Source organism: Ictalurus punctatus, chromosome 21, assembly GCF_001660625.3.
Source record: "Ictalurus punctatus breed USDA103 chromosome 21, Coco_2.0, whole genome shotgun sequence".
Lineage (NCBI taxonomy): Eukaryota > Metazoa > Chordata > Actinopteri > Siluriformes > Ictaluridae > Ictalurus > Ictalurus punctatus.
In genome coordinates, this window is record NC_030436.2 from 4,523,085 (window position 1) to 4,550,824 (window position 27,740).

The window sequence follows — 27,740 nt, forward strand, 5'->3', positions numbered from 1 at the left end:
TCAAAGGCCTGCCATGATCACTTGACGTGGCAATTAAGCGCATCACGTGATACATAACGGCACCTGTTAACCGGTTGATTCCTGGCCTACGTGACTCCATATGACAAAGTGTCCTTGGATAGGACACTGAACCCCAAGTTGCTCTCGATGGCAAGCTAGCACCATAGATGGTAGCTCTGCTACCATTGGTGTGTGAGTGTGTGTGAGTGTACGGGTGAATGAGAAACAGTGTACCGAGCTTTGTAGCAACCGCTAAGGTTAAAAAAGCGCTACATAAGTGCAGACCATTTACCATTTCAATATACAGTATATACACACAGAACTGTGCAAGTCTCAGGTGATAGAACATCAGATAGATGTTCAGTATTACTGAATCTGTACAAAACCATCAAACATCACTTTTCCAACAAAAAATTCAATGTTTCAGAAGCAATGTGAAAGAAAGCAACACATTTCTTATGCAACAGACCACTTTGCAGACATTAAAAAAAAACCCATAATGAAGGCAGCTGGGTTTTGCATGCACAAAAGAGGTAAGTGTGACTATCTCCAGAAGAACCATGGCAGATTCTCCAAGATGCTCAATAAAACTTACCAGCAAATTTCTTTATAAAACAACACAATGAAATTACAAGCTCACAATTTTTTTTTAATCAAACCGTATTTTCATGAATACCATATTGCTCCTGAACAATTTACAAATCAAATTGTTTGTATACAGTTTGAAAAATGCTGTTTTTCCACTGAACAAAATAGCCTCATGTAGATAGATTGTTTTATATGTTGCACTATAATCATGGAAGATCTTGATTTATTCCTTGGGATCGATTTTTAGAGCAAAAGTGTCAAATTAAAGACATGGTAGGTCACACTACAAGAGAGCTTAGTGTTTGACCTGCTCCAACACACCCAATTCAGCAAAGGAACGTGTTTTTTTTTTATATAATTGGGTCAAAATACTGTGTGTTAAACCACAGTAAACACTAAATGTTACAGTGGTTTGGCCGCATTTTCATTAAAGAGTGAATTGAGAACTATTTTCCTTTTCACATCCTGTGATGAGCTTTTGGGCAATTTATCTGTATTTATTTCAGGGACATAAAATGAACCAGCCTTCTGTTTTTTTATGCATGCAAGATCTAGAAATCATTTCCCTTAAAAATTCATTATGTGTCCACCATTACTACATTTAAAAAGCTGCTTGAGACACTACATGCATTACACTGTATTATTTTTCTTAGAATGGTTTTAATGATCTTAATTGCTTTTTTATCACCTCTGTTTATTGCTAATCTTTCACTCTTCTTTTTAATGATTGCATCTTATTGGTATCTTTTCATGATCACTTACTGATTTATTCATTTTTTATTCACCATCGCTTATTTGGTTATCATTTTTATTAGAGGTTTGGACAGGGATTGTTACTGGATGCAGGTCAATAAAGCAAGGCCATCACCATTGACAAGGTCATGATTCAAGAGAGAAGTGTCACCTGATCTCTCTACAAGCAGATTGCTGGAGTGGAGGTAAAGCTTTGTCCAAGCCTACTGGGAAAAGCCCTTTACCCTCCACACGATCAATCCCGCAAACGCTAATGGTGCATCAATCCAGATTATACTATCATGGGATTCATGAAAAGGCTTTAAGCACACAGTTGCAAATGAAGCAGAGGTCCCTCAGGTGTATCTACGTGTTTAACTATCTTGTCAGTGTCATTACAATAATGAGCAGTTTCCCAGAATTGTGTCAATAAATGTAGCTGCAGGAATAGGTTCCTAAACCTGGTGTCCAACTGTGACTAAATGAAAAGGAAAATCCCTTAATTGAACCAGAATTTCATCTTTTCTTCTATTGATACTATCAGAGACAGCGAAACCAGGACAGAGTCAATACTATAACAAATGGGGATTAAAGATACATTATGTGCAATTTCACGGATGGTTTCCTTTCGCCCTTTGGCTGTAAGTTTCTCAAATAGTGTTGACAGGATCATGGCATCAAGTTATTTCTCACGTATACCCTTGTTCTTCACAGTATTTTATATTTCATAGAGTGCAAACAGAATGTTAAACATGTAAGGCCAGCATTTGTTGTTTTTGGACTAAACTGAATAATGCTAATGTTGATCAGACCATTGGAAATCCTTTCAGTCGGCGCTTAACTGAAATCGGGGAAAGAGTTAGACTGGCCTCGAACATACAGTACATGTCTGCAGAATTCTCTACTATAACAGAAAGAGAATACAGGTCTGTATTCATAAATGTAAAATTTCGATCAGATTACTTTCTCAACGGTTTAGAAATAGGAAGATGTAGAAGAAGGGGAAGTATGGCTCACTGGAAAACATTTAGAGTAAATTTGACAATAATTTACTGCCAGCAGAATTGCCAGTAATGTACTCTACATTTACATGTAATCCATGACTGATTCTTGTTTTTACATGACGTACAATTGAGACAGGATACAACTGAGCAGAAGGTTATCGGCTTAACTCGAGAACCCAGGCATAGCAGGTTAGCAGTGCTGAGATCTGAACATACAACCTTCTGATTTGTAAGACAAAGCCTTAACCACTGAGCCACCATGACCAGTTAAACTAGCTGGCACTGATTCAACCACCTGTACCACTGAATTAACTTACACTAAAAGATAAATATCATATAGTCATTAAAATAAAGGGGACAAAAATGATCCACTAATTTGCAGATGTTGACACAAGGGCATTTGACCACTCTCACCCGTGACAAAATACAGTATAGAGTATATACACATGTTTGACCCTAATAAGTACAGCTGAGTGGTTTGTGAACCTTTGTGAAATTTTTACATTGACTACGTCTACATGGACAGCAGTAATCTAATTATTGACCTTATTCTGAATAAGACAATATTGTGATTAAGGTGTTTACATGAGTTTCTTTTAGAATACTCCTCTCATGTTCCCGTTTTACATGTTATAAAACATAGATCAATTAATGTCACACGCCATTACATCACTGCGCCACTCCAACTGACGTACCCTCCAGAATTTCACGTATCAACATACAGTTCGTCTTCGTTATGGTACCGTATACAGTTTTGGGTGTTTTTATTTTTCATTTTACGAACGCTTCAATTGCAGTTAATTATTTGTCGTGCTGTACATGCAAATAGACGACTGCTTGAAGCCATGGGCTGCGTCCCAAACCGCATACTTACCGTCTTTATAGTAGATGAGATACATGTATTTCACCTACTATACAGTTGGTAAGTACGTGGTTTGGGACACAGCCGTTCTCTCTTGTTTACCGTTAAATGGTTGAGCTCTGCAGTGTCTGTATGTGTCCTGTCGCAAAATGCGGTGAAAACTCCCACACGACATTAATAGTGTGATTAAGGTGAGTACATGTCTGTAATACACGTCGATTATGCGACTAAAACAGGAATACTCAACACGACTTAATTCGATTTGTGTTTACTTCGAGTATGACTTTAATCGGATTAAGGTCATCAATAATTGCTGTTTACATGCTAGTTTCTTAATCAGAGTATTGTCTTAATTGGTTAATAATGGATTATTGTTGTCCATGTAAACGTACTGAATGTTTCCACAACAGCTCCATTTTTTACACTCCTAAAGCCTGATGGTAAACAATAGCAATATTGACTCAGTCATACTGAAGCAGTAAAATTATTAACAATAAAGTTGACTGAGGTATTTTATTTGTCCTAAACACAGGAAAAAAGCAGACATATTTACATATTTTCTTCAATTAAATAATTCTAAATATTAAATAATATAACAGTACAAACACATGTCCACCAAATGTAAAGGTACAAATGTAAATTTATAAGATTGCACTCTAAAATGAGATAAAACACAATAAACACAAGCATGTGTTGGAAACATAGGTTTTTAACAGACCTGCATTCTCCCACTTTCTTTGCAAGTCATCTGGAGGATGTATTTTATTTATTGTCTATGAGGCATGAGTTTATAGGAACTGTCCTTATTCTGAGATTTTACAAACCACTGACAAATTTCAATAAAGTTGTTGTGAATCAGATAATTATCATATAATCCGGTAATTATATGTATGTGTTTATTCATTTGAATCAGAAACACACCAGATCTGAGTTGTTTAGGGTTAATGCTGTGCTCCATTATACTTAGAACTACTGCCCTCCTCCGACTTGAGAATGAGCAATGGAACGCTCAGTATTCCCAGTTGGAAATTTGGGCAAGGTCTAGCCGATAGCTCAGTCAAAGTTGCAGTGCATACAGTGAACGTTAAGCATTACTCCAATGTTTATTTTTTAAAGCGTTATTGTAACGCTGTTTTTGAATTCCATTCAAACAGTATTTGGGCGATGTCTACTAAACAGGAATATATTTTTCTCCCTGTAGTAGGCTACAAGCTAACATAAAAATAACCAAAGGATAAGTGTTATATTAGTGAGTGGATTTATTTTGTTGGTACGTGATGCTCTAGGGGGACAGTTAAATTTTAAGCATCAGTTTGTAATTATTACATCCCAACTGTTACCTCTTAAGTGAACTGCAATTGCAATATATATATATAAAACATTAACAAGGCTCATCATTCTCAACTGTCTGGACCCTAAACTATGTTTGCACCTCGATTTGCTTTTTAGGGAACAAAAACAAACCAATCCTGTTTTGGAGCTTAATTTGGGGCCAGAAAATAATGTAAACAAAACCCAGAAATTTAGCAAGTAGTGAGATTTGTTGCATGGTAGTATTGTTTATTACATTTGTAAAGGCATATTTCAAATATGAAAAACTGAGTAAGCCTGCTTTGGCATGGGGTTGAAGCTAATTTGTATTCTGGGCCAGAAATAATATAAACAGAAGCTTTAACATGAAGAAACCAGTTAGATATCCATCTATCCATTTTCTACGCAGGGTCGTGGGGAGCCTGGAGCCTATCCCAGGGAACTCTGGGTATAAGGTGGGGGACACCCTGGACAGGATGCCAACCCATCGGAGTACACAATCACACACACACCCATTCACACACTACAGACAGTTTGGGAATAGGCATCAGCCTACGACGCATGTGTCTGGACTTGGGGAGGAAACTGCAGAACATGGAGTCAACCCCCGAAGCACAGGGAGAACATGCAAACTGGAGTGGAGGTGGGATTCGAGCCCCCAACCGCTTAGGTGCGAGGGAACAGTGCTAACCATTAAGCCACCATGCCCCTTCAGTTAGATATATTGCAAGTATTTCTTATAATAGTTTTATATTTTTGGCACACTTGAAATATATGTTCACGTATGGAACACTTTCAAAAATAACAAACCGCACCTTTAAAGGAACTGAAAAGGTACTGTTTTTGGTTACAATATTCACGATATGGGCTTCCATCTAAACGTCTCTCGTGGTTTCAGGAAGGACCACAGGCATGACGATGTTTACCTGCAAACTGAATAGAAAGATTTCTTTCTATCTAATGATGATAAAGCCAACCGGTGTTTTTATTTATTCATTATAACTTTTTTTTAAAAATATGATGACTGAGACAACTTTGTAATGTCTTTGTTCCGTTGCGTTTTCCTGAGGAACTGAGTTAAAAGCAAACAGATTCATCTAACTTTTCACATTACAGCTAAATAATAATAAATAAATATAATACTTTTTTAACGTTCGTATGGTGGAGCGTTTAGAAGAAGTTTAGACATATATCCAACACAACTAAGAATTGCCCTGGGGCTCGTGCAGCACTTCTCTGGTAATCATCTCATGCTCATGGACCTGATTGGAAAGCATTTGAAATCTTCAGTCACATCTATGCGTGTTTTGGTGAATTAATTCGGTAAATCCATGACTTACACTGGGGCAGTGGAGTTATCTACAAGGATAAGATGTATGATTGCTGTGATAATGACATTAGCATACTGTGACCAGGTAGGTCGGGATCAATCTTGTTAGACAAGGCTAAAAGCTGCACATTCAGACACTTCACAGTCCATGGCGAGCTCACGTCAGCAAAAAGCACCAACAGCATCCCATCTCTCTCTCTCTCCCACTCTCTCGCTCTCCAATCTCTCTCTCTCTGTCTCCCACTCTCTCTCTCTCTCTCCAACTCTCTCTCCCCCACTCTCTCTCTCTCTCACTCTCTCTCTCCCACAGACGCAAAAATGGTCGAGATGGTCCAAAACCAAGGCTAATGGTGCACTGATGTGAACGCAGCGTCGCAGCGTGTGTGTGAGTGTATGAGAGAGAGAGAGAGAGAGAGAGAGAGAGAGAGAGACGGTGTGTTTTCTCCTTTCACATCCCCGTGCTGTGTGGCTGAAGACGTCAACATCCGCCACAGCGAGCCTTCGTGTCGGACTCCGGCGGGATTCAGGGCTTCACCTCGGTCAGTAGAAACTGAGAGCAGACCTAGCCGAGTTGTAGAGACGTTTCCACAGCGTGTCAGTCGGATTTACCGACCTCACAGAGTCAAGCGGATAAACCGAGACACTTATTTGTTCAGGTTTGGACCGAATTCTCTTTAAAAAAAAAAAAAAAAAAAGAAAGAAAGAACGAAAGAAAGAAAAAAAAAAGAAAAGAAAAGCTGACAGGATTGTTCTCGCGTGCGTCTCTGTGTTGATGTTTTTGGATGTCTCGTGCTGACCGGAAGCACCACTGGGATGGAGATGACACATTTCTTTCTGTGTAATGATGCTGTTTTTAAACAAACCGGCGATGTTGTTGTTGTTGTTGTTATTTATTTTTTTATTTACGCGTGCGTGTTAAAACGTTTCAGTAATGCCTGAGACAACATTGTAATCTCCGCTTTGTTGTATTTTCCTGTCGAATTGAGTTAAAAAGCAAGTGGACTCATTGGGTTTTTGACATCTTGACATTATCACAGCTGAATATTTCTACAGTAATATAGACTACTCCATCAGGACTTGGAGATTTCTCTCCAGGACTTGTTTCATTGTCAGCCCCGCAGTCATTAGGAGTCAGTGTGCTGTTGTGAATTAACGTCGTCTAACGAGTGTCGTTATAGAGGGGGAACAAGAAGAAGAAGAAAAAGAAGAAGAAGGAGAAGAAGAAGAGGCAAAGCTCATTTCCGGTGTGTCAATCAGTCGTGGCGGTTTTCTCTTGAGGGATGAAAGTAAAAGCTCCATCACTCTGAAAGGCTGGACTTGTTTTCCATTAAAGACCTCGCGCAGGAGAAAAGGGCGGGAAACTTGGCGCTGTCATCACGCGCTTCTTTCACGCGCATCCTCTGCCTTTCTGCGTTTCTCGTCCAGGCTCCTGAGTTTCGGCTGTAATCATGGATCTTAGAGGCGAAAACGACGACGACAACGTGGACTGCGAGCGACCGGCGCCCATTGAAGTTTTCGCCAGTAGGTCCACTCTTCACGGCATCGCCCACATGTTCACGTACGAGCGGCTGTGCGTGAGGCGCTGCCTGTGGATTATCTTCTTCACCGGCTCGCTCTCCTTCCTCGTGTTCGTGTGCGCGGACCGCGTGCGCTTCTACCTGCAGTATCCGCACGTGACCAAGCTCGACGAGATCTCGATCCCGTTGATGACCTTCCCCGCCGTGACCTTCTGCAACCTCAACTCCTTCCGCTTCAGCCGCGTCACGCGCAATGACCTGTACCACGCGGGAGAGCTGCTCGCGCTGCTCAATGGCAGGTGAGCTCCCAAATCTGGCAACACCGAAACTACTTGGAAACAGTTGTGCTAACACTTCCTATCAGGACCATATGTTTCACGACCTATGAATGCATCCATAATATGTTATAATGCATTCACAAGGCATTATACACATTGTTAAAATAAATATTTTAAAAAAGTAAGACTTTTTATGATGGCCATGTGTATGATGACTTATGGATACATCCATACATGTTATAATGCATTCATAAGGCATTGAAAAACTTTCTATGAAGGCAATATGAATAATGACTTATGAATACATCCATACATGTTATAATGCATTCATAAGGCATTGAAAAACTTTCTATGAAGGCTATATGTACAGTGACCCATGAATGCATCCCTACATGTTATAATGCATTCATAAGGCATAAACATACTTTCCACGAAGATCATATGTATCATGAGTTATGGATACATCCATAACATGTTATAATGATTCACAATAAATTAAAATGCGTTCTATGAAGGCCATCTGTTTAGTGACTTATGGATGCACCGCAACAGGTTATGCTGCATTCACAAGGCATTAAAACACTTTCTACGAAGATCAAATGTATCATGACTTATGGATACATCCTTAACATGTTATAATGTATTCATAATGCGTTTAAATGCTTTCTATGAAGACCACATGCATCATGACTTATGGATTCATCCATCACATGTTTTGATGCACTCATAAGGCAGTAAACCACTTTCTATGAAGGCCATATTTATAATGACCTATGAATATATTCACAACATTCTATAATGTATTATACACATTATTATAATTGTTTTTGGTAACAGTCTCTAAGAAGGTCACATCTATCCTTACGCATGAATACATTCATAACGTGTTATAATTCATTTATAAATGATAATTATTTTCGGCTATGGAAAGACATTACAGGTTATAACAATGTTTCAAAATGACGTTCTAAAATGTCAACAGAATGCACTATAAGCAGTGTTTATAACACACTATATAAGCCCCAGTTCACTGAGTGCATTATGTTCAGTCATAGACACACTACCAAGTTCTTTCAGAAGGTATAAAGTTGTGTAGTGTAATATCCTGATCATCTCTCAGGTATGATTTATATCTTAAAGAAAATAAACCAGTCCAGGTTCCCTAATGCAACACAAAGAGGAGCTCGGTTTCTTTAGTAGTTTTTCTGTAATATGTTGTCCAAACTACTTATAACGCATCATGCTAACAGTTCATGTTGCACAATAAAGGCAGCTATAAACACAATAAAGACAACTATAACCACTAAATTATAGTGCATGCATGATAACATGATTATGAACGTGTTCTGAATGAATTGATTATAAATATAACCGTCATAGAAAGTTGTGCCACATTTTCATTGTAAATAAGAAGAAAGTAAATGAGGAGAAAAAAGCATTTAGGTAAAAAACAAACAAACAAACAAACAAACAAACAAAAAATATCCAATCAGATGAGTGCAGTGTGGCTGGAAGCTTAGCCTGTATGGTTAAATGAATAATTCCAGGTGAGTTCACGTCTTAGGGTTGAATTAACAGCGTTTTCCAACCTAATTTCTAACCTATTCAAGGCATGCGTTTGTTTTATGTGTGTGTGTGTGTGTGTGTGTGTGTGTGTGTGTGTGTGTGTGTGTGTTTGTGTGTTTGTGTGTAATTACCACTGATTTCACTGAGAAAAGAACAAAAAACTGCGCACTCCATTCTCATAGTAGAAGTACAGAGCAGTTAGAAGTCTAAATAAATGTTTAAATGATGCGGATATTAAATCTACACAGCTTTAATTTAATTGACAAAGCGTATTAAAAAACAACTTGCATTGTTTGCTTTATTAACTCTCACACTAACTCTTATGTAACATGGATTTAGTCTCGTTGGTATTCTTAGACCATAAACTATTTGGATTTAACTACTAGCATGAGACTATGTTTTGTTTTGTTTTTTTTACAATAAATTTGCTCTGGATTGGAGCATCTGCTAAACGATTTCAATTTAAAGTTCAGTATATTTATCTTGCATTATTAGGAAGACACAGTCATGGGAGTATGTCCCACCAAAGCTGTGGTTATGTAGTTGATCTTTTTATCTTTCAAACGCATAATCACCAAAACATTTCATCAGTTTTCATAAACAGATTAAACTTGTATAGTTGTGTAACAAACATTGATAGGGTGATGTTTATTTAACATTTATGGAAGGAGTCTGGAGTCGGTAAGTTTCCCGACACAGAGGTTATAGCTCCTCTTATTGATTACATTATAGTAGATATATACACTCGGTCCTTCACCCAGATCTCCTATTGTTCTATCTCTTGAAGCTAATGAGGAAAAAAAAAAACCCACAAAAAAACCCACAGCTCCTCATGTTACTGGGAAACCGGAAAGAACAAATTCCTCTGTCCTCAAGTCTCGCAGACGTTCCATAAAAAGCACAGTGCATCGTTCGTTAATAAATAAAAATGCAATTGTTGGCAAATCACAGTGGAATACAAAGAGGAAAAGTAAGCTACTCAAAAATATGTTTATTTCTTTATTATTATTATTATTATTATTATTATTATTATTATTATTTCTTCTTCTTCTTCTTATTATTATTCCTCTTCTTCTTCTTCTCATTATTATTATTATTATTATTATTATTATTATTATTATTATTTTATTTTTCTTCTTCTTCTTCTTATTATTATTATTATTCCTCTTCTTCATCTTCTTGTTATTAATATTATTACTCTTCTTGTTCTTCTTATTATTTTCAGTTTACGGGAATCTTGAAAATCTGCTTCCTGCATCTTTGGCTTTAGAGCTTAATTTACAAGTTCATTTTACTGAAGCCTTAACGACTGCATCTACACAAATAAGTGCTACTCATAAACCTTTATTGATGGAATTTAATATTTATTGACGAAACGTACTGTAACTTCCCTGAGACTTTCCTTATAAGTGACTTTTGAGTAACCTGGTCTTCTGTTCTTTTCACAAATGCATACAGATTAAAGTCAAAGTTCTTGTCTGTGGTAATCACACAGATGTGGTACATAGAGATTCATTTGAAAAGAAGTACCAAGTACTGCTTATATACTTAATAGTGTATCTTAATCTCAGTTCCTAGCAACATGAAACAATATTAATGGGAAGTAGCTCAAAAAGCCTTTCCCATGTATTGGGGATTGTCCTGGAGGGGAAGAGGGAGTGTGTTTCAAAATGATTTGTGGTACATTAGGAAATGAAACCAAGCACATTGTATTTCAGTGTAGTAAAAGCCTATTTTTTACTCAAACAGAACACAGGGGTTAATGTTAACTGATCCTGGAACATTATATATTTTCAACCAATATCTGTATATGAAAAGTCTATTCAGCTCAATCTCTAGAGATCCTATATGTAGCTGCATGAGCTGTCCGGAAGATTGTGTAACTTTATCCTGAACCGGTACATTATTGTTACGGATTATGATCTCTTTTAATAGTATACATGAGCTCTCCGTAATGTATTTATGAAGATTGGAAAGGTAAGGTTTGTTCAACGTTCAGCTGTCCAGTTTGGGTGAACCTGTGCCCACGATAGCCTCAGATATCTGTTCCTGGCTGACAGGAGTGGAACCCGATGTGGTCTTCTGCTGTTGTAGCCAATGTGTTGTGCGTTCTGAGATGTTTTTCTGCACACCGTGGTTGATTGGTGATTTGATCCTCTGAGCTCTCTCATCAACAAGGAACTGTTGTTTGTGAAAATCCCATATGATCAGCAATTTCTGAAATACTCAAACCATCTCATCTGGCACCAACAACCATGCCACATTCACAGTCACTGAGATCACATTTTCTTCTAATTCTGATATTTGATGTGAACATTAACTTAATGTGATTTTATGAACTGCGCTTACTCCCACATGATTGGCTGATTGCATAATTGCATGAACCGCTACTGATGTAATGTCTATGAAACGTGCCGGATCTCATATTGTAATAATCAGCGTGCACAAGATCTACATTCCTCATGGGTTCCTCATCACTATGCATCATTTGTACTTCTGGGATGATATCTTGAAGAAAAGATAAGGACAGATGTTTCCTAAGGAAGGTTCTGTGTCTTTATTGGAAATGTCAGACTCACAGTTCTGTTTAAATTCACTTAAGAAGCTCATATCTATAAAAAAGACATCTGTGACTATGTTTACATGGACAGCAGTAATCTAATTATTGAGCTTATTCTGAATAAGACAATATTGTGATTAAGGTGTTTACATGAGTCGCTTTTAGAATACTCCTTTCATGATCCCCTTTTACATGTTATAGAACATCGATCGATTAACAGCACACGTCATTACATCCCCACGCCACGCCGTCCGACGTTCCCTCCAGAATTTCACGTATCGACAAACAGTTCGTCTTCGTTATGGGTGTTTTATTTTTAAATTTTACGAACGATTCAAGTGCGGTTAATTATTTGTCATGCTGTACGTACAAATAGACGACTGCTTGAAGCCGTGAGCTGCGTCCCAAACCGCGTACTTACCGTCTATATAGTAGATGAGATACATGTATTTCTCCTACTATACAGTAGGTAAGTACGCAGTTTCGGACACAGCCGTGCTCTCTTGTTGGCCGTAAAACGATTGAGCGCTGCCGTGTGTGATCGTGTCCTGTCGCACAATGCGGTGAAAACTCTCACACGACGTTAATAGTGTGATTAAGGTGTGTACATGTCTGTAATACACGTCCATAATGCGACTAAAACAGGAATACTCAACACGTCTTAATTCGATTTGTGTTTCCTTCGAGTATGACTTTAATCGCATTAAGGTAATAAAAAAATCGCTGTTTACCTGCTAGTTATTAATCAGAGTATCTTCTTAATCGTGTTAATATTGGATTATTGTTGTCCATGTAAACGTACTGTGTTTTATACAAATTATTGGTAGCACGTTGCCACCAAGGTTCCTGAACTTTTGGAAGAACTTATGAGTTTCTGAACTCTTCAGAATGGGAACAGTTACTAGGCAGGTTCCTGCTGTGTGTTCTCACTGTGCTGCAGAAACAGTGACTGTTATATAAAATGACTGAAGTAATGGCACAGCGTGGAATGTTGCTGCCTTACAGCTCCACAGTCCTGGGTTTGATCCTGAGCTTCGGTTAGAGTTTCCATTGCTCTTCTCATGTCTATGTGGCTTTTCTCTGGGTTCTCTGGATCCATCCCACTTTTCAAACACATACTAATAAGTGGATTGGCTATGCTAAATTGCCTTTAGATGTGAATAAACGTGTGTGCGCATGGTGCTCTGCATCCCATCTAGGGTGAAATCTTCCGTCTTGCCCATAATATCACCCGGACTGGCTCTGGATCCATCATGAGCCAGACCAGCATGGAGCGGGTGATGAAAATGACTGAATTTAGGATGCACAGTTTAGTCTTTTATTTTTTGCAGCTTTCCACAAATGGTGTGATATGAGTGGCATATATAAAACACACTCTTATGACTTTGTGACTCTCCTGTGGAAACATGGACTAAAGCAAGTGTTAGTAATAGTTTGTTAAAGTGCAAACTGAAAATGCCGGATGCATTTGACTAACAGGTTTTCAGGCTGTTTCCATGTTTCAGGATGATCCATGTTAGATCAGATGCATCGGCGTGTCGTCTGAAGAAGGAACTGATAAGACTCTGACCTTTTGTTACAAAGGAGATAACATGATCAATATCACAAGTTTGCGTAAATTTAAAATAATGACTAGAGCTGCAACAACTAATCGATAAAATGGATAACAATCGATTATGAAAATCGCTGTTAACTAATCTCATTATCGATTAGCCGTTCTGCCCTGCAATCTAGCACATGAATTTTAGAAGGGTAACATCGTCTCAAAAGGAACATGAGAGTTTTTTTAAAAACTGGAAGTATAAGCCGTTTCGCAGACGATGGCACATGACATCAAATGCACGTAATGCGACGCCGCTAGCTTTAGCAGAAGTCTATGTTACCTTTTATGCCCATCATGACCTCAGTCACTATCAGGCAGAGGCGTAATCGTCAAGTGACAGCGGAAAAAAGTGTGACCCAAGTCCTCTAAGGCAGGGGGACATTTTATATTAAATGTAGTGTGGAAGAATGTAACCTGCAAACTTTACAAAGCGAAGCTTGTGTAGCACGTACACACGACAGTGATGCAATCATGTCTTAATTATGTACTAATATAAATGAAAATTAACAACAAAAAATGTGTTCCATGTTCAAGTGTTTTTAACTATCCAATTAGCCAATGCATTAGTTACCTTCTCACTTACAGGTTTCGTTATTCGCCCACGAGCACCGCACTCCTGCAATATAGACTGGCGATAGAGATAGTAAAGATAGTTTCGGAAAGGTGTTTTGCTTGGAGGTGATATATCAAAGACGAATTACTTCTGTGCTAATTAAATTCGGCTTTGCAAACTGTGCAGATTACTTTTGTTTTCTCCAAAGATCTGTCGAGCAACTTTTTAGAGTGAAACTTTGCACCTAAAACTCCTTCCTTCCTCCTTATCCATCTTTAGCGAGGATGGTTCGGTTTGATGGTGCACACACTGTCACAAGTCAGAGGTCATAGGTCAGCCGGCACAGGAAGTAAACAAAATCCAGCTGCGTTAATTGTGTAAATTTTTTTAAAAGCATTCAATATTTCAAATGAATCACAAAAATATTTTTTTTTATTTTGTGGTTAATTTTGACAGCACTAATATTTATATATACAGCGCCCTTCACTAATATTGGCACCCTTGGTAAATATGAGCAAAGAAGGCCATGAAGAATTGTCTTTATTGTTTAAACTTTTGATCATATGTTCAAAAAATTCACAAAAATACTCCGCTTTCATAGATATCAAACAATGCTACCTCCCTTTGCCAAGATAACAGCTCTGAGTCTTCTGTAATGTTTGATGAGGTTGGAGAATACATGGCAAGGGATCTGAGACCGTTCCTCCATACAGAATCTCTCCAGATCCTCAATTTCGAGGTTCACGCTGATGGACTCTCCTCTTCAGTTCACCCCACAGGTTTTCTAAGTCAGTGGACTGGGATGGTCATGGCAGGACCTTGATTTTGTGGTCAGTAAATAATTTTTGTGTTTATTTTGATGTATGTTTTGGATCATTGTGCTGCTGGAAGATCCAACCACGGCCCATTTTAATCTTTCTGCAGAGGCAGTCAGGTTTTCATTTAATATCTGTTGATATTTGACAGAGTCCATGATACCATGTATTCTAACAAAATGTCCAGGTCCTCTGGTAGAAAAACAGTCCCAAAACATTAAGGAGCCACCACCATATTGCCAAAAAGCTCTATTTTGGTTCATCTGACCATTGAACCCGATCCCATTTGACGTTCAATTAGTGTCTGGCAACCTGAAGACGCGTGAGATGAGATTAGAGGTGAGATGGATGAGAGTAGAGACTTTTTTCTTGAAACCCTTCCAAACAACTTGTGGTGATGTAGGTGACTTCGGATTGTAGTTTTTGAGACTTTCTGACCCCAAGACGCACCTAACTTCTGCAGTTCTCCAGCTGTGATCCTTGGAGATTTTTTGGTTACTCGAACCATCTTCTTCACAGTGCGTTGAGACGATATAGACACGCGTCCAATTCCAGGTCGATTCATAACATTTCCAGTTGACTGGAACTTCTTAATTATTGCCCTGATGGTGGAAATGGGCATTTTCAATGTGTTACATCATATTTATACCCCTGTGAAACAGGAAGATATGGTTGAACAATTTATTGTTCCCAGTCACCTAGTTGTAGTAAAAAAAATTTAAATATCAATGGGAACTTCAAATATTTTTTTCTCATATGAATTCATAAGGGTGCCAATAATTGTTGCACACCTATATTTAACAAATATATATATGTATATGTGTATATACGTATATGTATATATATATATATATATATATATATATATATATATATATATATATATATATATATATTTATATTACTGTAAAGAGCAGTGAATGAAACAAAACTGATATTTGGTGTGACGACCATTTGCTTTAAAAAATGTATTAGTAGTCTCAGGTATTACTAATTTGTGTAGTTTTATAAGGAAATAAGATGGTAAGTTTTATTGAGCATCTTGTAGAACCAGCCACAGTTCTTCTGGAGACAGGGGCTGCGTCCGAAATCATGTACTGCGACAGTACCTACTGCGCGGCCGTTGAAACAGTGCGTATTAATCAGTATGCGTGTGTAGTATGAATACAACCCCGGATATATTACAACCGCCATGATGGCATTATCATGTGACCTTCGACATCATCATAGACACAGAAATCTTAAAGCGACCACCAGATTAAAGCAACAGCACTAACGGTAAAATGCACATCAGGAACGTGAACTGAATTAGTAATGTCATGTGGGCGGGGTTAACAGGCTGAGGTAAATTCATTGCCGTTAGCTTGGACGGCCAAGGCATGATGGAGATCACAAAAAAGATTTGTTTAAAGATTTGTTTAAACCTTCAACAAGTTAACAGTTTATTTGGGTATCGTTAAGCAAGTCCTGTTTAACCAAGGTTTAAAATTTAAAAAGAGCCGACGCGACATTATTTTTTCTGAGTTCGTCCTCACCAGTCCTGTTGCATTATGGGAATTTTTGACTCACGTAGTGTCCATCGGTTGCATACTGCAAAATCTCGCCGGAAGCAGTACGCCATCCGGGTATTTCACGCCTACGGAGAATTCGGACATTCTACCCCTCTGACGTACTGCTTTTCGCCTACTTGTAGTAGGGTAGTACGCCGTTTCGGACTGACAGCCTTTGACTTGCTTATTATTTTGGCAGCAAAACCCAGCAGCCTTCATTATGTTTTTTGTGTGAAAAGTGGTCTCTTACATAATATCCTGAGATACATATCTCATATAAATTAAACGCTGCTTTCCTAGTAGCAAACCTGTAAATCATGAGCGTGTATGATATTTTAGTCACGTCGCCCAGCCCTACTCAACATTGTACCGAAAATGATGTATCAGCCAACAATTATGTCATCAATTTGTAAACAATAAGTGTATTCTTTTTACTTGAACTGCTCAACTCTACTGAGAATATCATCTGTTTACTCTCAGTGTTTAGTATTGCCATGTGTTTGGCTGGCTTTACGGGATGAATATTTAGCTCATTTTATTTCAGTGTCTTCATTTAAAAAAACCCTGGGTTAAAAACAACCCAAATCGGGTTATTTTTAGCCGGACGGCTGGGTAAATATAGGACAGAACACATTTTGGGATAAACAAACCCATCAGTTTGGGTTGTTCATTTTAACCCAGCAAATGGATTGTTTTTCAACCCAAGGGAGTTTTTTTTATTTTATTTATTTTTTTAACAAAACGCTGGGTTCATTTTTTTCCATAAACAGGTTAATATTTTCAGGGTTATTTTTACCCTTTGAAACTTTCAAATATACCACATTATAAACAAATATGTCAACTTGGTGTCTCCTTTATTTATACACAAGGTGTTCAGAAATGTATTGCTAGAGCTGCTAAAGTGGTGTTTATATATAGACTTTGAAGTAAATGACTCAAATAATCATATACTGAAGACGAAAACGTCAGATTTTGATCAAAGGAGACGTTTAAAACATCCAAAACCCCCCCTGAGCAAATAACTTATGATCCAGTGGGCATTACAAACAAGCAAGCCAAAGATAACGAAGATAGCGGTGCATTTAATGTCCTGTAAACCGGACTGGTATCGCACATGCTTTTTCTAGTGTATGGTAATGGTTTTATGGATAAATATATTGATATGTAGCTTGTCTCTCCAAAATAAATCTAACAGTCTGTCCGTGTGAAAACTGCTACTTCCACCTGAGGTTCACTAACCCAGCGGTTGGGTAACACAAAATCTACCCTAAACTGAGTAAATAACCCCGTTAAATCACACCAAAAGGCTCAACCCAGCGTTTGGGTAGAAAAATAACCCAGCATTTTCCAGAGTGTTCTTTTCTCTCAATCAGACATGTTGCCAAGGGGTTCTGTCTTCAACCTAACATTTACTACGAATCACTGAGTTAAGAAATATGATTATTTACTTGTTATTGTTTCAAGCAAACATCTTCATGTTTCACGTGACAAAATGTCTTAAACTTAATTAAAGTAGCTATGCGCTGAATTCCCTGTAGACTAATTAGCTTAAAAGATGACAAGGGAGGTCTTCAGTTGTAGAAATGCTGCGATGTGTTAAGAAAGAATTTTCACTGGTAATCAAGAGCAACAGAAATTTTAAGGGCTTTTAAATTTTTTTTTTACTGCGGTTTGTTATTTTCTCTTTTTTTTTTCTTCCTTTCACAGTTGTTCAGTTGTTGGCTGTGTGCTTGGCTTTGTTCTTAAGACAAGACAGAAAGTGGAAAATGCACACACCCAAACACATACATGCAAACCTTGTAACCATGTATCTAATGGTCGGTCAGTCGCTCGAGTATTTTTAGCGTATTGATCCGGTGTGCAGTTTTGTCCCACACTCAGTGAGACAGTGCCTCTGCAGTATTAGAATGTCACGAAAACCATCTCAATTTTCCAACACAATTCAAAGAGTGAGCTCTGCAGCTCATGTTACACACACTGTAGCTGCAGGGGGAGGTTATCGCATCCTTCCACCATGGCACTGGGTGCATTTAACGGCACGCTGCTCCATAGCCTGAGGGTGTGAGGCATTATGTAAATCTAGACTCTAAGCCAGAATTTGTCTTAATGCTCAGTGAAGTAAACAACTAGCTTTTACGATTTCTGACCCCTTGCTACACCCGAAAACTACACTTTTCTGCTTTCAAAGCAAGTTCTGGGTTCAAACCAAATGCCTGGCAGTGAAGTGAAAAGGACACGAAAGATGCACATTCTCCTCTGGTAGAAGTTACTTTTACTTCACTCTATCTAGACTTCATCGAGGTGAACTCTGACCTGCGAATTCGTGAGCCCTTGTCGTATGAACCAACAGAAAACAAGTAGGTAGGATTGGCACATACTGTAAAAATAAAAAGAGCTGACTCGTGTCTTGGGGTGACTGGGGATTCTGTGGTAAAATTCAGTTGTTTTTTTCCTCTCTGCTGCTAGGATTTTTGTTAGCAATGTTTACACCTCTGGCTGTAGCACATGTAAGAACAATCATGCAATCAGGGTTCACCAATCAAGAACCATACATTTGAATCCAGAAAGAGGTTAAAGTAGTGGCAAGCAGAGCTTGTAGGTAAAAACATCAAGTATATTGTGTTGAGTGCCTCTTCGGAAGCATATATTTTTTCATTCAAGAAGTGTTTAATATCTGGAGGAGGGTCACTCATATTCACACTATGAGACTAAATACGGCTTGTAGCAGCAGTCAAACATCTTTTTTTTTTTTCCCGACAAAAGGTGGGATCTGCATGGAAAGTAATGGGCATGTAATATCCTGACAGGACTAAAATTATGAGACGAAATTATTTGGTCTGCAAATGTCTCAGAGGAAAGAGAAAAACACTCGGATTCGGATGGAAATAAAATCAAAGAGTAGCAGGTGTAAAATAGGAAATTACCCCAACTATCCCATCCGAATATGGCTTAAGTTACATTTGTCGAGGTCTGGAACCTAATAACAATGAATGCAACAAACCTGTAGCATTAATTAGCAGTTAGTTTTTTTTTTTTAGTCTTCTGATTTGTAGTTTGGTCTTTTTTATTGCTTTATCAGTCCGTACAGGATTTCAGGAGTTTTTCGTGATTGTTGTGGTCAAAAACGCTTGATTTTGCTGCGGCTTACCAAGTTTTTTTTTTTTTTGGTCCTTTTTTTGTGGAATACTACGTGAATTGACGAAATTGCAATTCCACGGAAATGTTTTTCACAGTGATGTTTGTTGGTAAATGAGAGCTTTTAGCTGTGCTAATGCTCGACGCATATGATTCGAAGAGGGCCTCGGTTTGAATGTGCGTTGTGAAGTCACATGACTCGTCTTGGCCCAAACCCGTGGAAAATCTGCGGTACTTAAAAAAAAAATCGCAAGCTCCTCCAAACATTGCGGCGTTTGCTTGATTTTACACTAATTTCTACGATCACAAAATAGCAAAATCCTGGAGGGACTGTTTATTCTTTTAAATGTTTTATTGTATTTTTATTTTATTTCATTGCCGTTTTGATTGACCTGAGTACATTATACTCAGGAGTGGAAAAAGTACTGAAAAATGATTCTTAAGTGAAAGTATATATATAAAGTGTCTCAGTTAATAGTGGGGGTTTCTGGTTGCTCTTGAACTTGACTTAGTCCATTAAATACTAAACGTTTCACAGTTATCTCGCTTTCAAAACCGAAAATAGCCAAAAGTGTAAATTCACTCACGGATATCTGATAATCAAATGCTGGAAACGCATCTGAAGTGTGCCTGATGTGATCGAACTGGGGGATCGATGTGACGTTTGGCGCAACCCTTATGTTATGAAGCCAGTGTGAACTGAGGGTAACTTTTATTACTTTTGAATATGAGACTAAAACTAGACATAACATTATACGAGAGTGAGTCAACTGAAAAGCTAAAAATTGAATTGAATTGAATGTAACTGTCACAGGTGATCTTGTGACAATGCCTATGTGTAAAAAAGCACTATACTCCTATTTGAATATTTTGAATGCTTACATTTTAGGATGGTTCAAAAGAGAACCTCGAGCGGAAATCCTCTGTAGAAAGCCTTACCTCTTGCCCTAGCAGGTGATCTGCTTGAGCTTTGGATGATTTTTAGCTCAGGGAAGGTAGATATGAGCAACTTGCCAGATTTCCTTGTTGTCTCGAAACTAATGGTCCATTGCAAGCACATCTGAAGACTCCCCAGATCATAGAAACAGAGGTAGATGATACTTGAGAATACACTGAAAGGGCATTTGTGGATGTGTTCCTGACAGGATTTTGCAAATGCAAATTCCAGTTTTATCACAGTGTCTAAAAAAGGCTTGCTACAAGCATGCTACAAGCAGTCACTGCCTTTAGTGCTGTGAAATAAAGCACCTTAAAAGACAGCTGTGCCTTATGTCCTGAATTAGATCTTTACTGTGTAGAATTGTCCTAAATGAGTGCTGATGGAAATGTCCAAAGCTCAGAATGCAATCTAATGCATTCCATTTATACTTTCCTAGCGAAAGTGTAAACCAAGAAGAACTACTTACACTTAGTTAGGTTTGTCTATACAACCTTCCATTTTCTATACCACTTATCCTCAGGGTCGCGGGAAACCTGGAGCCTATCCCAGGGAGCATCGGGCACAAGGCGGGGGACACCCTGGACAGGGTGCCAATCCATCGCAGGGCACAATCACACACACACTCACACACCCATTCATACACTACGGACACTTTGGACTCATTTGGACTTGCCTACCATGCATGTCTTTGGACTAGGGACTAAATCAGAGTACCTGGAGGAAACCCGGAGAACATGCAAACTCCACACACAGGGCCGTGGTGGGAATTGAACCCCCAGTTTGTTGTCAAACAACAAATACGGTTCAGCAAGTTCAGCAAATTAAAGCATTAAGCGGATAAAGAACTACTTCTTACCGTTTTAAAAGGTTGCTGAATCAGCTTAACGTAAAGCCTTATATGTTTTTCCTGCTGTGGGTTTAAGACCGGACTCGGTAGGTGTTCCGATCCATTTCACCTTCTACTTGTCATTCTAGAGAAAACGACTGAATTGTGCTGATGATGAAAGTTGAGAGTGGAGAGAGAGTGAAGTGCAGAAATCACCAGCTGAAGCAGACTGAAGTGTACGGAGGGGAGAGAGAGAGAGAGAGAGAGAGAGAGAGAGAGAGAGAGAGAGAGAGATGACAAGCTGAGGCAATTAACTTGTGTCTCGTAAGCTAGGTGATAAACAAGGCTTTATCCCCGTGTAATTAGCACTGTTTGTGAAAGTGCACTGTTGCCGCACTGATAAACAGGTGCTGCATCTCTACTCAGTCTCCGACGGTGAGAGCCGTGTGTGTGCGTGTCCGTGCAGACTCGGAGTCGTAGCATTAAAAGAAAGGAACGGAGAGACTTGTTTAAGGATGAGAGATAGGGAAAGCTGAGCATGGAGAATAAGGAATGAATTGGAATTGGAAACGTGGCATAGCCTTTCAGCCCCATATTTATGCACTATTATGGGGCACGAAAGCGTCAATGAAAATGAGAGATGTAACGGTATGGAAATTTCATGTCACAATTATCGTGACCAAAACTATCACGGTTATCAGTATAATCACGGTATTGATAAAATGTGCTGAAAATGTACAAAAAGTACTGATACACACACTGAAATCATTTAAACTGCTTTTATATTTGACTGTAAAGTGATGGATGGTTGTCACTAGGTTTGCTGCGATAGTCAGTGTTCCCGGTGTTACACGGTGTTTGGCATTTCACTTTCTCTTTCAAATTAGCAGCAATACGGGGGCGGCAATTGTTTAAATTGTGGGTTCATTATTATTCTTAATGAAAAACACAACAACAACAAAACAGTACAATGACAAACTTCCTTATAGTGAACAAATCTTCCACCATCTTCCTGTCAGTCGGCTCGCCTCGCTGATCCCGTCAGTCGGCTCGCCTCACTCTTCCCGTCAGTCGGCTCGCCTCGCTTTTCCCGTCAGTCGGCTCGCCTTGCTCTTCCCGTCAGTCGGCTCGCCTCGCTCTTCCCAACAGTCGGCTCGCCCTGTCAGTCGGCTCGCCTCGCTCTTCCCGTCAGTCGGCTCGCCTCGGTCTTCCCGTCAGTCGGCTCGCCTCGGTCTTCCCGTCAGTCGGCTCGCCTCGGTCTTCCCGTCAGTCGGCTCGCCTCGCTCTTCCCGTCAGTCGGCTCGCCTCGCTCTTCCCGTCAGTCGGCTCGCCTCGCTCTTCCCGTAAGTCGGCACGCCTCGCTCTTCCCGTCAGTCGGCTCGCCTTGCTCTTCCCGTCAGTCGGCTCGCCTCGCTCTTCCCGTCAGTCGGCTCGCCTCGCTCTTCCCGTCAGTTGGCTCGTCCCGCTCTTCCCAACAGTCGGCTCGCCCTGTCAGTCAGCTCGCCTCGCTCTTCCCGTCAGTCGGCTCGCCTCGCTCTACCTGTCAATCGGCTCGCCTTGCTCTTCCCGTAAGTCGGCTCGCCTCGCACTTCCCGTCAGTCGGCTTGCCCTGTCAGTCGGCTCGCCTCGCTCTTCCCCTCAGTCGACTCGCCTCGCTCTTCCCATCAGTCGGCTCGCCCTGTCAGTCGGCTCGCCTCGCTCTTCCCGTCAGTCGGCTCGCCTCGCTCTTCCCGTCAGTTGGCTCGCCCTGTCAGTCGGCTCGCCTCGCACTTCCTGTAAGTCGGCTCGCTTCGCTCTTCTCGTCAGTCGGCTCGCCCTGTCAGTCAGCTCGCCTCGCTCTTCCCGTCAGTCGGCTTGCCCTGTCAGTCGGCTCGCCTCGCTCTTCCCGTCAGTATGCTCGCCTTGCTCTTCCCGTCAGATGGCTCGCCTCGCTCTTCCCATCAGTGGGCACGCCTCGCTCTTCCCGTCAGTCGGCTCGCCTCGCTCTTCCCGTCAGTATGTTCGCCTCGCTCTTCCCGTCAGTCGGCATGCCTCGCTCTTCCCGTCAGTCGGCACGCCCTGTCAGTCGGCTCGCCTCGCTCTTCCCCTCAGTCGACTCGCCTCGCGCTTCCCATCAGTCGGCTCGCCCTGTCAGTCGGCTCGCCTCGCTCTTCCCGTCAGTCGGCTCACCTCGCTCTTCCCGTCAGTTGGCTCGCCCTGTCAGTCGGCTCGCCTCGCACTTCCTGTAAGTCGGCTCGCTTCGCTCTTCTCGTCAGTCGGCTCGCCCTGTCAGTCAGCTCGCCTGGCTCTTCCCGTCAGTCGGCTCGCCTCGCTCTACCTGTCAATCGGCTCGCCTCGCTCTTCCCGTCAGTCGGCTTGCCCTGTCAGTCGGCTCGCCTCGCTCTTCCCGTCAGTATGCTCGCCTTGCTCTTCCCGTCAGATGGCTCGCCTCGCTCTTCCCGTCAGTCGGCTCGCCTCGCTCTTCTCGTCAGTATGTTCGCCTCGCTCTTCCCGTCAGTCGGCACGCCTTGCTCTTCCCGTCAGTCGGCACGCCTCGCTCTTCCCGTCAGTCGGCTCGCCTCGCTCTTCCCGTCAGTCGGCTCGCCTCGCTCTTCCCGTCAGTCGGCTCGCCTCGCTCTTCCCGTCAGTCGGCTCGCCTCGCTCTTCCCGTCAGTTGGCTCGCCCTGTCAGTCGGCTCGCCTCGCACTTCCCGTCAGTCGGCTTAGCCTGTCAGTCGGCTTGCCTCGCTCTACCCGTCAGTCGGCTCATCCCGCTCTTCCCGTAAGTCGTCTCGCCTCGCCCTTCCCAACAGTCGGCACGCCCTGTCAGTCAGCTCGCCTCGCTCTTCCCGTCAGTCGGCTCGCCTCGCTCTTCCCGTCAGTCGGCTCGCCTCGCTCTTCCCGTAAGTCGGCTCGCCTCGCTCTTCCCGTCAGTCGGCTCGCCTCGCTCTTCCCGTCAGTCGGCTCACCTCACTCTACCCGTCAGTTGGCTCGTCCCGCTCTTCCCATAAGTCGGCTCGCCTCGCTCTTCCCAAAAGTCGGCTCGCCCTGTCAGTCAGCTCGCCTCGCTCTTCCCGTCAGTTGGCTCGCCTCGCTCTACCTGTCAATCGGCTCGCCTTGCTCTACCCGTAAGTCGGCTCGCCTCGCACTTCCCGTCAGTCGGCTTGCCCTGTCAGTCGGCTCGCCTCGCTCTTCCCCTCAGTCGACTCGCCTCGCTCTTCCCATCAGTCGGCTCGCCCTGTCAGTCGGCTCGCCTCGCTCTTCCCGTCAGTCGGCTCCCCTCGCTCTTCCCGTCAGTATGCTTGCCTCGCTCTTCCCGTCAGTCGGCTCGTCTTGCTCTTCCCGTCAGTTGGCTCACCCTGTCAGTTGGCTTGCCTCGCACTTCCTGTAAGTCGGCTCGCCTCGCTCTTCCCGTCAGTCAGCACGCTTTGCTCTTCCCGTCAGCCGGCTCGTCTTGCTCTTCCCGTCAGTTGGCTCACCCTGTCAGTTGGCTCGCCTCGCACTTCCTGTAAGTCAGCTCGCAATGCTCTTCCCGTCAGTCGGCTCGCCTCGCTCTTCCCATCAGTCCGCTCGCCCTGTCAGTCGGCTCGCCTCGCTCTTCCCATCAGTCTGCTCGCCCTGTCAGTCGGCTCGCCTTGCTCTTCCCGTCAGTTGGCTCACCCTGTCAGTCGGCTTGCCTCGCTCTTCCCGTCAGTCGGCTTGCCCTGTCAGTTGGCTTGCCTCGCTCTTCCCGTCAGTTGGCTCACCTCGCTCTTCCCGTCAGTCAGCACGCTTCGCTCTTCCCGTCAGTCTGCTCACCTCGCTCTTCCCGTCAGTCGGCTCGCCTCGCTCTTCCCGTCAGTATGCTCGCCTTGCTCTTCCCGTCAGTCAGCACGCTTCGCTCTTCCCGTCAGTCTGCTCGCTTCGCTCTTCCCGTCAGTCGGCTCGCCTCATTCTTCCCGTCAGTCGGCGCGCCTCGCTCTTCTCGTCAGTCTGCTCGCTTCGCTCTTCCCGTCAGTCGGCTCGCCTCATTCTTCCCGTCAGTCGGCTCGCCTCGCTCTTCCCGTCAGTCGGCTTGCCTCACTCTTCCCGTCAGTCGGCTCGCCTCGCTCTTCCCGTCAGTCAGTTCGCCTCACTCTTGTCACGTGATAAATGAAATCTGACTCCTGCTGATCTGTGTTGCGACTCTGACTCATTCGGCTCATGCCTAATTGAGCAGACGCGTTCAGTTTTTAATTGTAGTGTCTGTTTTCACGCTCAAAAACAATCTTGCATGCTGCGCCTGCGTTCGTCAGACTCTTGCTGGGTGTGTGTGGACAGAATTTACCGCTGATTTTATAAATCACAATAATCGCGCATGGTTTTAATGATAACTAAATATACACTAACTGTCGGGGAAAGTGAATTTGTTACATTTACTCAGAGAAAAGTCTTGCAGTGCTTAAACCTCATCATGTATATGCAATTATTTGCTTCCCCAGCTAGAAATGATTTCAAAGTGTAATCAAAGTGTATTCTCTTTTCCAGAAAATTCCACTGGAATGTCATTGCTATTGCAGCTCAGAGATGAGAGCTGCTTACAACCTATGGCACATGCCTTATTCAATTATTTACTGCAGTGGGTCTCAACGTGGGGTCCGTGGGGTCCCCCCCATTCAATTACAGTGTGGTACACTACAACAGCACACCTCCAAGTGTTTTATTTCTTAGATGCCACAGCTTCAACCTATTTAAATACAGCCCGAACGTAAAGCTTGAGGAGCATCCACAAAGACACGCTTGCATTAGGCTGACATTCAATATGACTCAGCAGTATATGAGTGAGTAAATGAGAAATGACCCAGCATGAGTGCAGCATAAGAACCCAAGCACACATTATACCGGACAGTCACATAGGAGTGAGGGCGTTTCAGAAGCTCTCATTTGTAAATGAATGTGTGATTGAAAGTGGGTCCATAAATAATAGGCTCGGCATAAATGGCTGCTGATGATTGAAGAGGAAGAAAATGGCCACTGCCAGCCACTTGGAAATGGAGAGGGCAGAAGTGCCAAGCTGCTTATGACTCCAGCAATCACAAAACACACCACTCTCACTACTCATTAGGCATGTGCCTATAAAATTTTCCTATTACTAAAATTCTCTGAAGGTTTACCACAGTTTACTCTATTATTTTGATGCTGCATTTAAAAATGACTGCAAGAAAATGTGTACACTTACTGAAATTAAACAGGTTCCTACATAATAGAAAAGTATGTAATTTGATTTTGATGAACCAGTGTAGAAGAGTCCTGTGTGGGTTCATTCTAACTAAACAGAAGACACACCTGAGTCTATTGAAAGCCAAGCAGTTGTGGCTCCTGCTTGATTGGAATGAAAACCTGCACCCCCACCAGCCCTTTGCGGATAAGGTTGGACACTATATGTTAAAGTGAATAAACAAAGCTGCAGTTTTGTGTAAATCATGTTTTTAGCTACGTATTTCTGTAATTTTTTAAGTGAGGAAAAACCAAAAAAACGTAAAGCTTAGCGTTTGTTAAAGAAAAAATCTGTTGGATGAGTATCAACTTAGTTTCAGTATCAGTGTCAGTATTAGTATTGGTGGTAGTCTGACTATACATCCTTTTTTCACAGGCAAGGTCCCATTTTTCGGACCTTAAAATGCGTCCGGACGGGATTTCTAAATTTGAGAAAATGTCCAGGATTCAGCTTTAGTTTCATGTGGGGGCGCACAGTGGCTTAGTGGTTAGCACGTTCACCTCACACCTCAAGGGTCGGGGGTTCGATTCCCACCGTGACCCTGTGTGTGTGAGTTTGCGTCTCCCCGTGCTATGGGGGTTTCCTCCGGTTTCCTCCCCCAGTCCAAAGACATGCATGGTTGGCTGATTGGTGTCCAAAGTGCCCGTAGTGTATGAATGGGTGTGAGTGTGTATGTGATTGTGCCCTGTGATTGGTTGGCACCCTGTCCTCGTGCCACCTCGTGCCCCATGCTCCCTGGGATAGGCTCCAGGTTTCCCCGTGACCCTGAAAAGGATTATGCGGTATAGAAGATGGATGAACTACATCATGTGTGCGCGTGTTTGCATTGCTTTGCCCTCTCTGTAATTCCCGCCTTTTCACACAACAATCGGTCAATTATAAAAAGCTTGCAGCAACTATTGGCAAAGTCCTGCCTCTCAACCATTAGCCTCTAAGTCGTTCTAAGTGAACGACGTACATTGTTGTGTACGGCATCAAACAGTTGCTTGACAATAGCAGCAAATGGCAGCTGTCCGGAGTCCAAACAATGCCCATGGCGTTATACAGTACAGTCATTTTTAATTTCATGCTTCATTAGTGTTTGTTATTCCATCTCAAGTGGTCCTATGCAGGTTGCTTGATTTTGTAAAAAAAATTTTTGACTGAGTACCTCTATGTATTGGCATATCAAAATCACCATTTTTTACTTGGTTTAACTATGACGACCATCTTTGTCTCATGGCACATGATAAAGGCAGTAATTGACTACAGCTCAGAAGTCACTTCCCCCGTGATACAAGCAGTAAACAACACCACCGTTCTGTTTATTACACTCTTCATTTGTAAACACCCAACTGAACATTTTACTTCCATATT

General features: G+C 41.8%; 1 protein-coding gene across 1 annotated transcript in view; it reads left to right on the top strand.

Annotated features, from left to right (window-relative positions):
- The first annotated feature begins 5,797 nt into the window (after nt 1–5,797).
- Nucleotides 5,798–27,740, top strand: part of asic1b (acid-sensing (proton-gated) ion channel 1b) — a 349,820-nt gene continuing 327,877 nt past the window's right edge. The window contains exon 1 of the mRNA XM_017451114.3: nt 5,798–7,643. Coding sequence (XP_017306603.1) covers nt 7,276–7,643 — 368 coding nt within the window. The 5' untranslated portion in view covers nt 5,798–7,275. The remainder of the gene's footprint in view (nt 7,644–27,740) is intronic.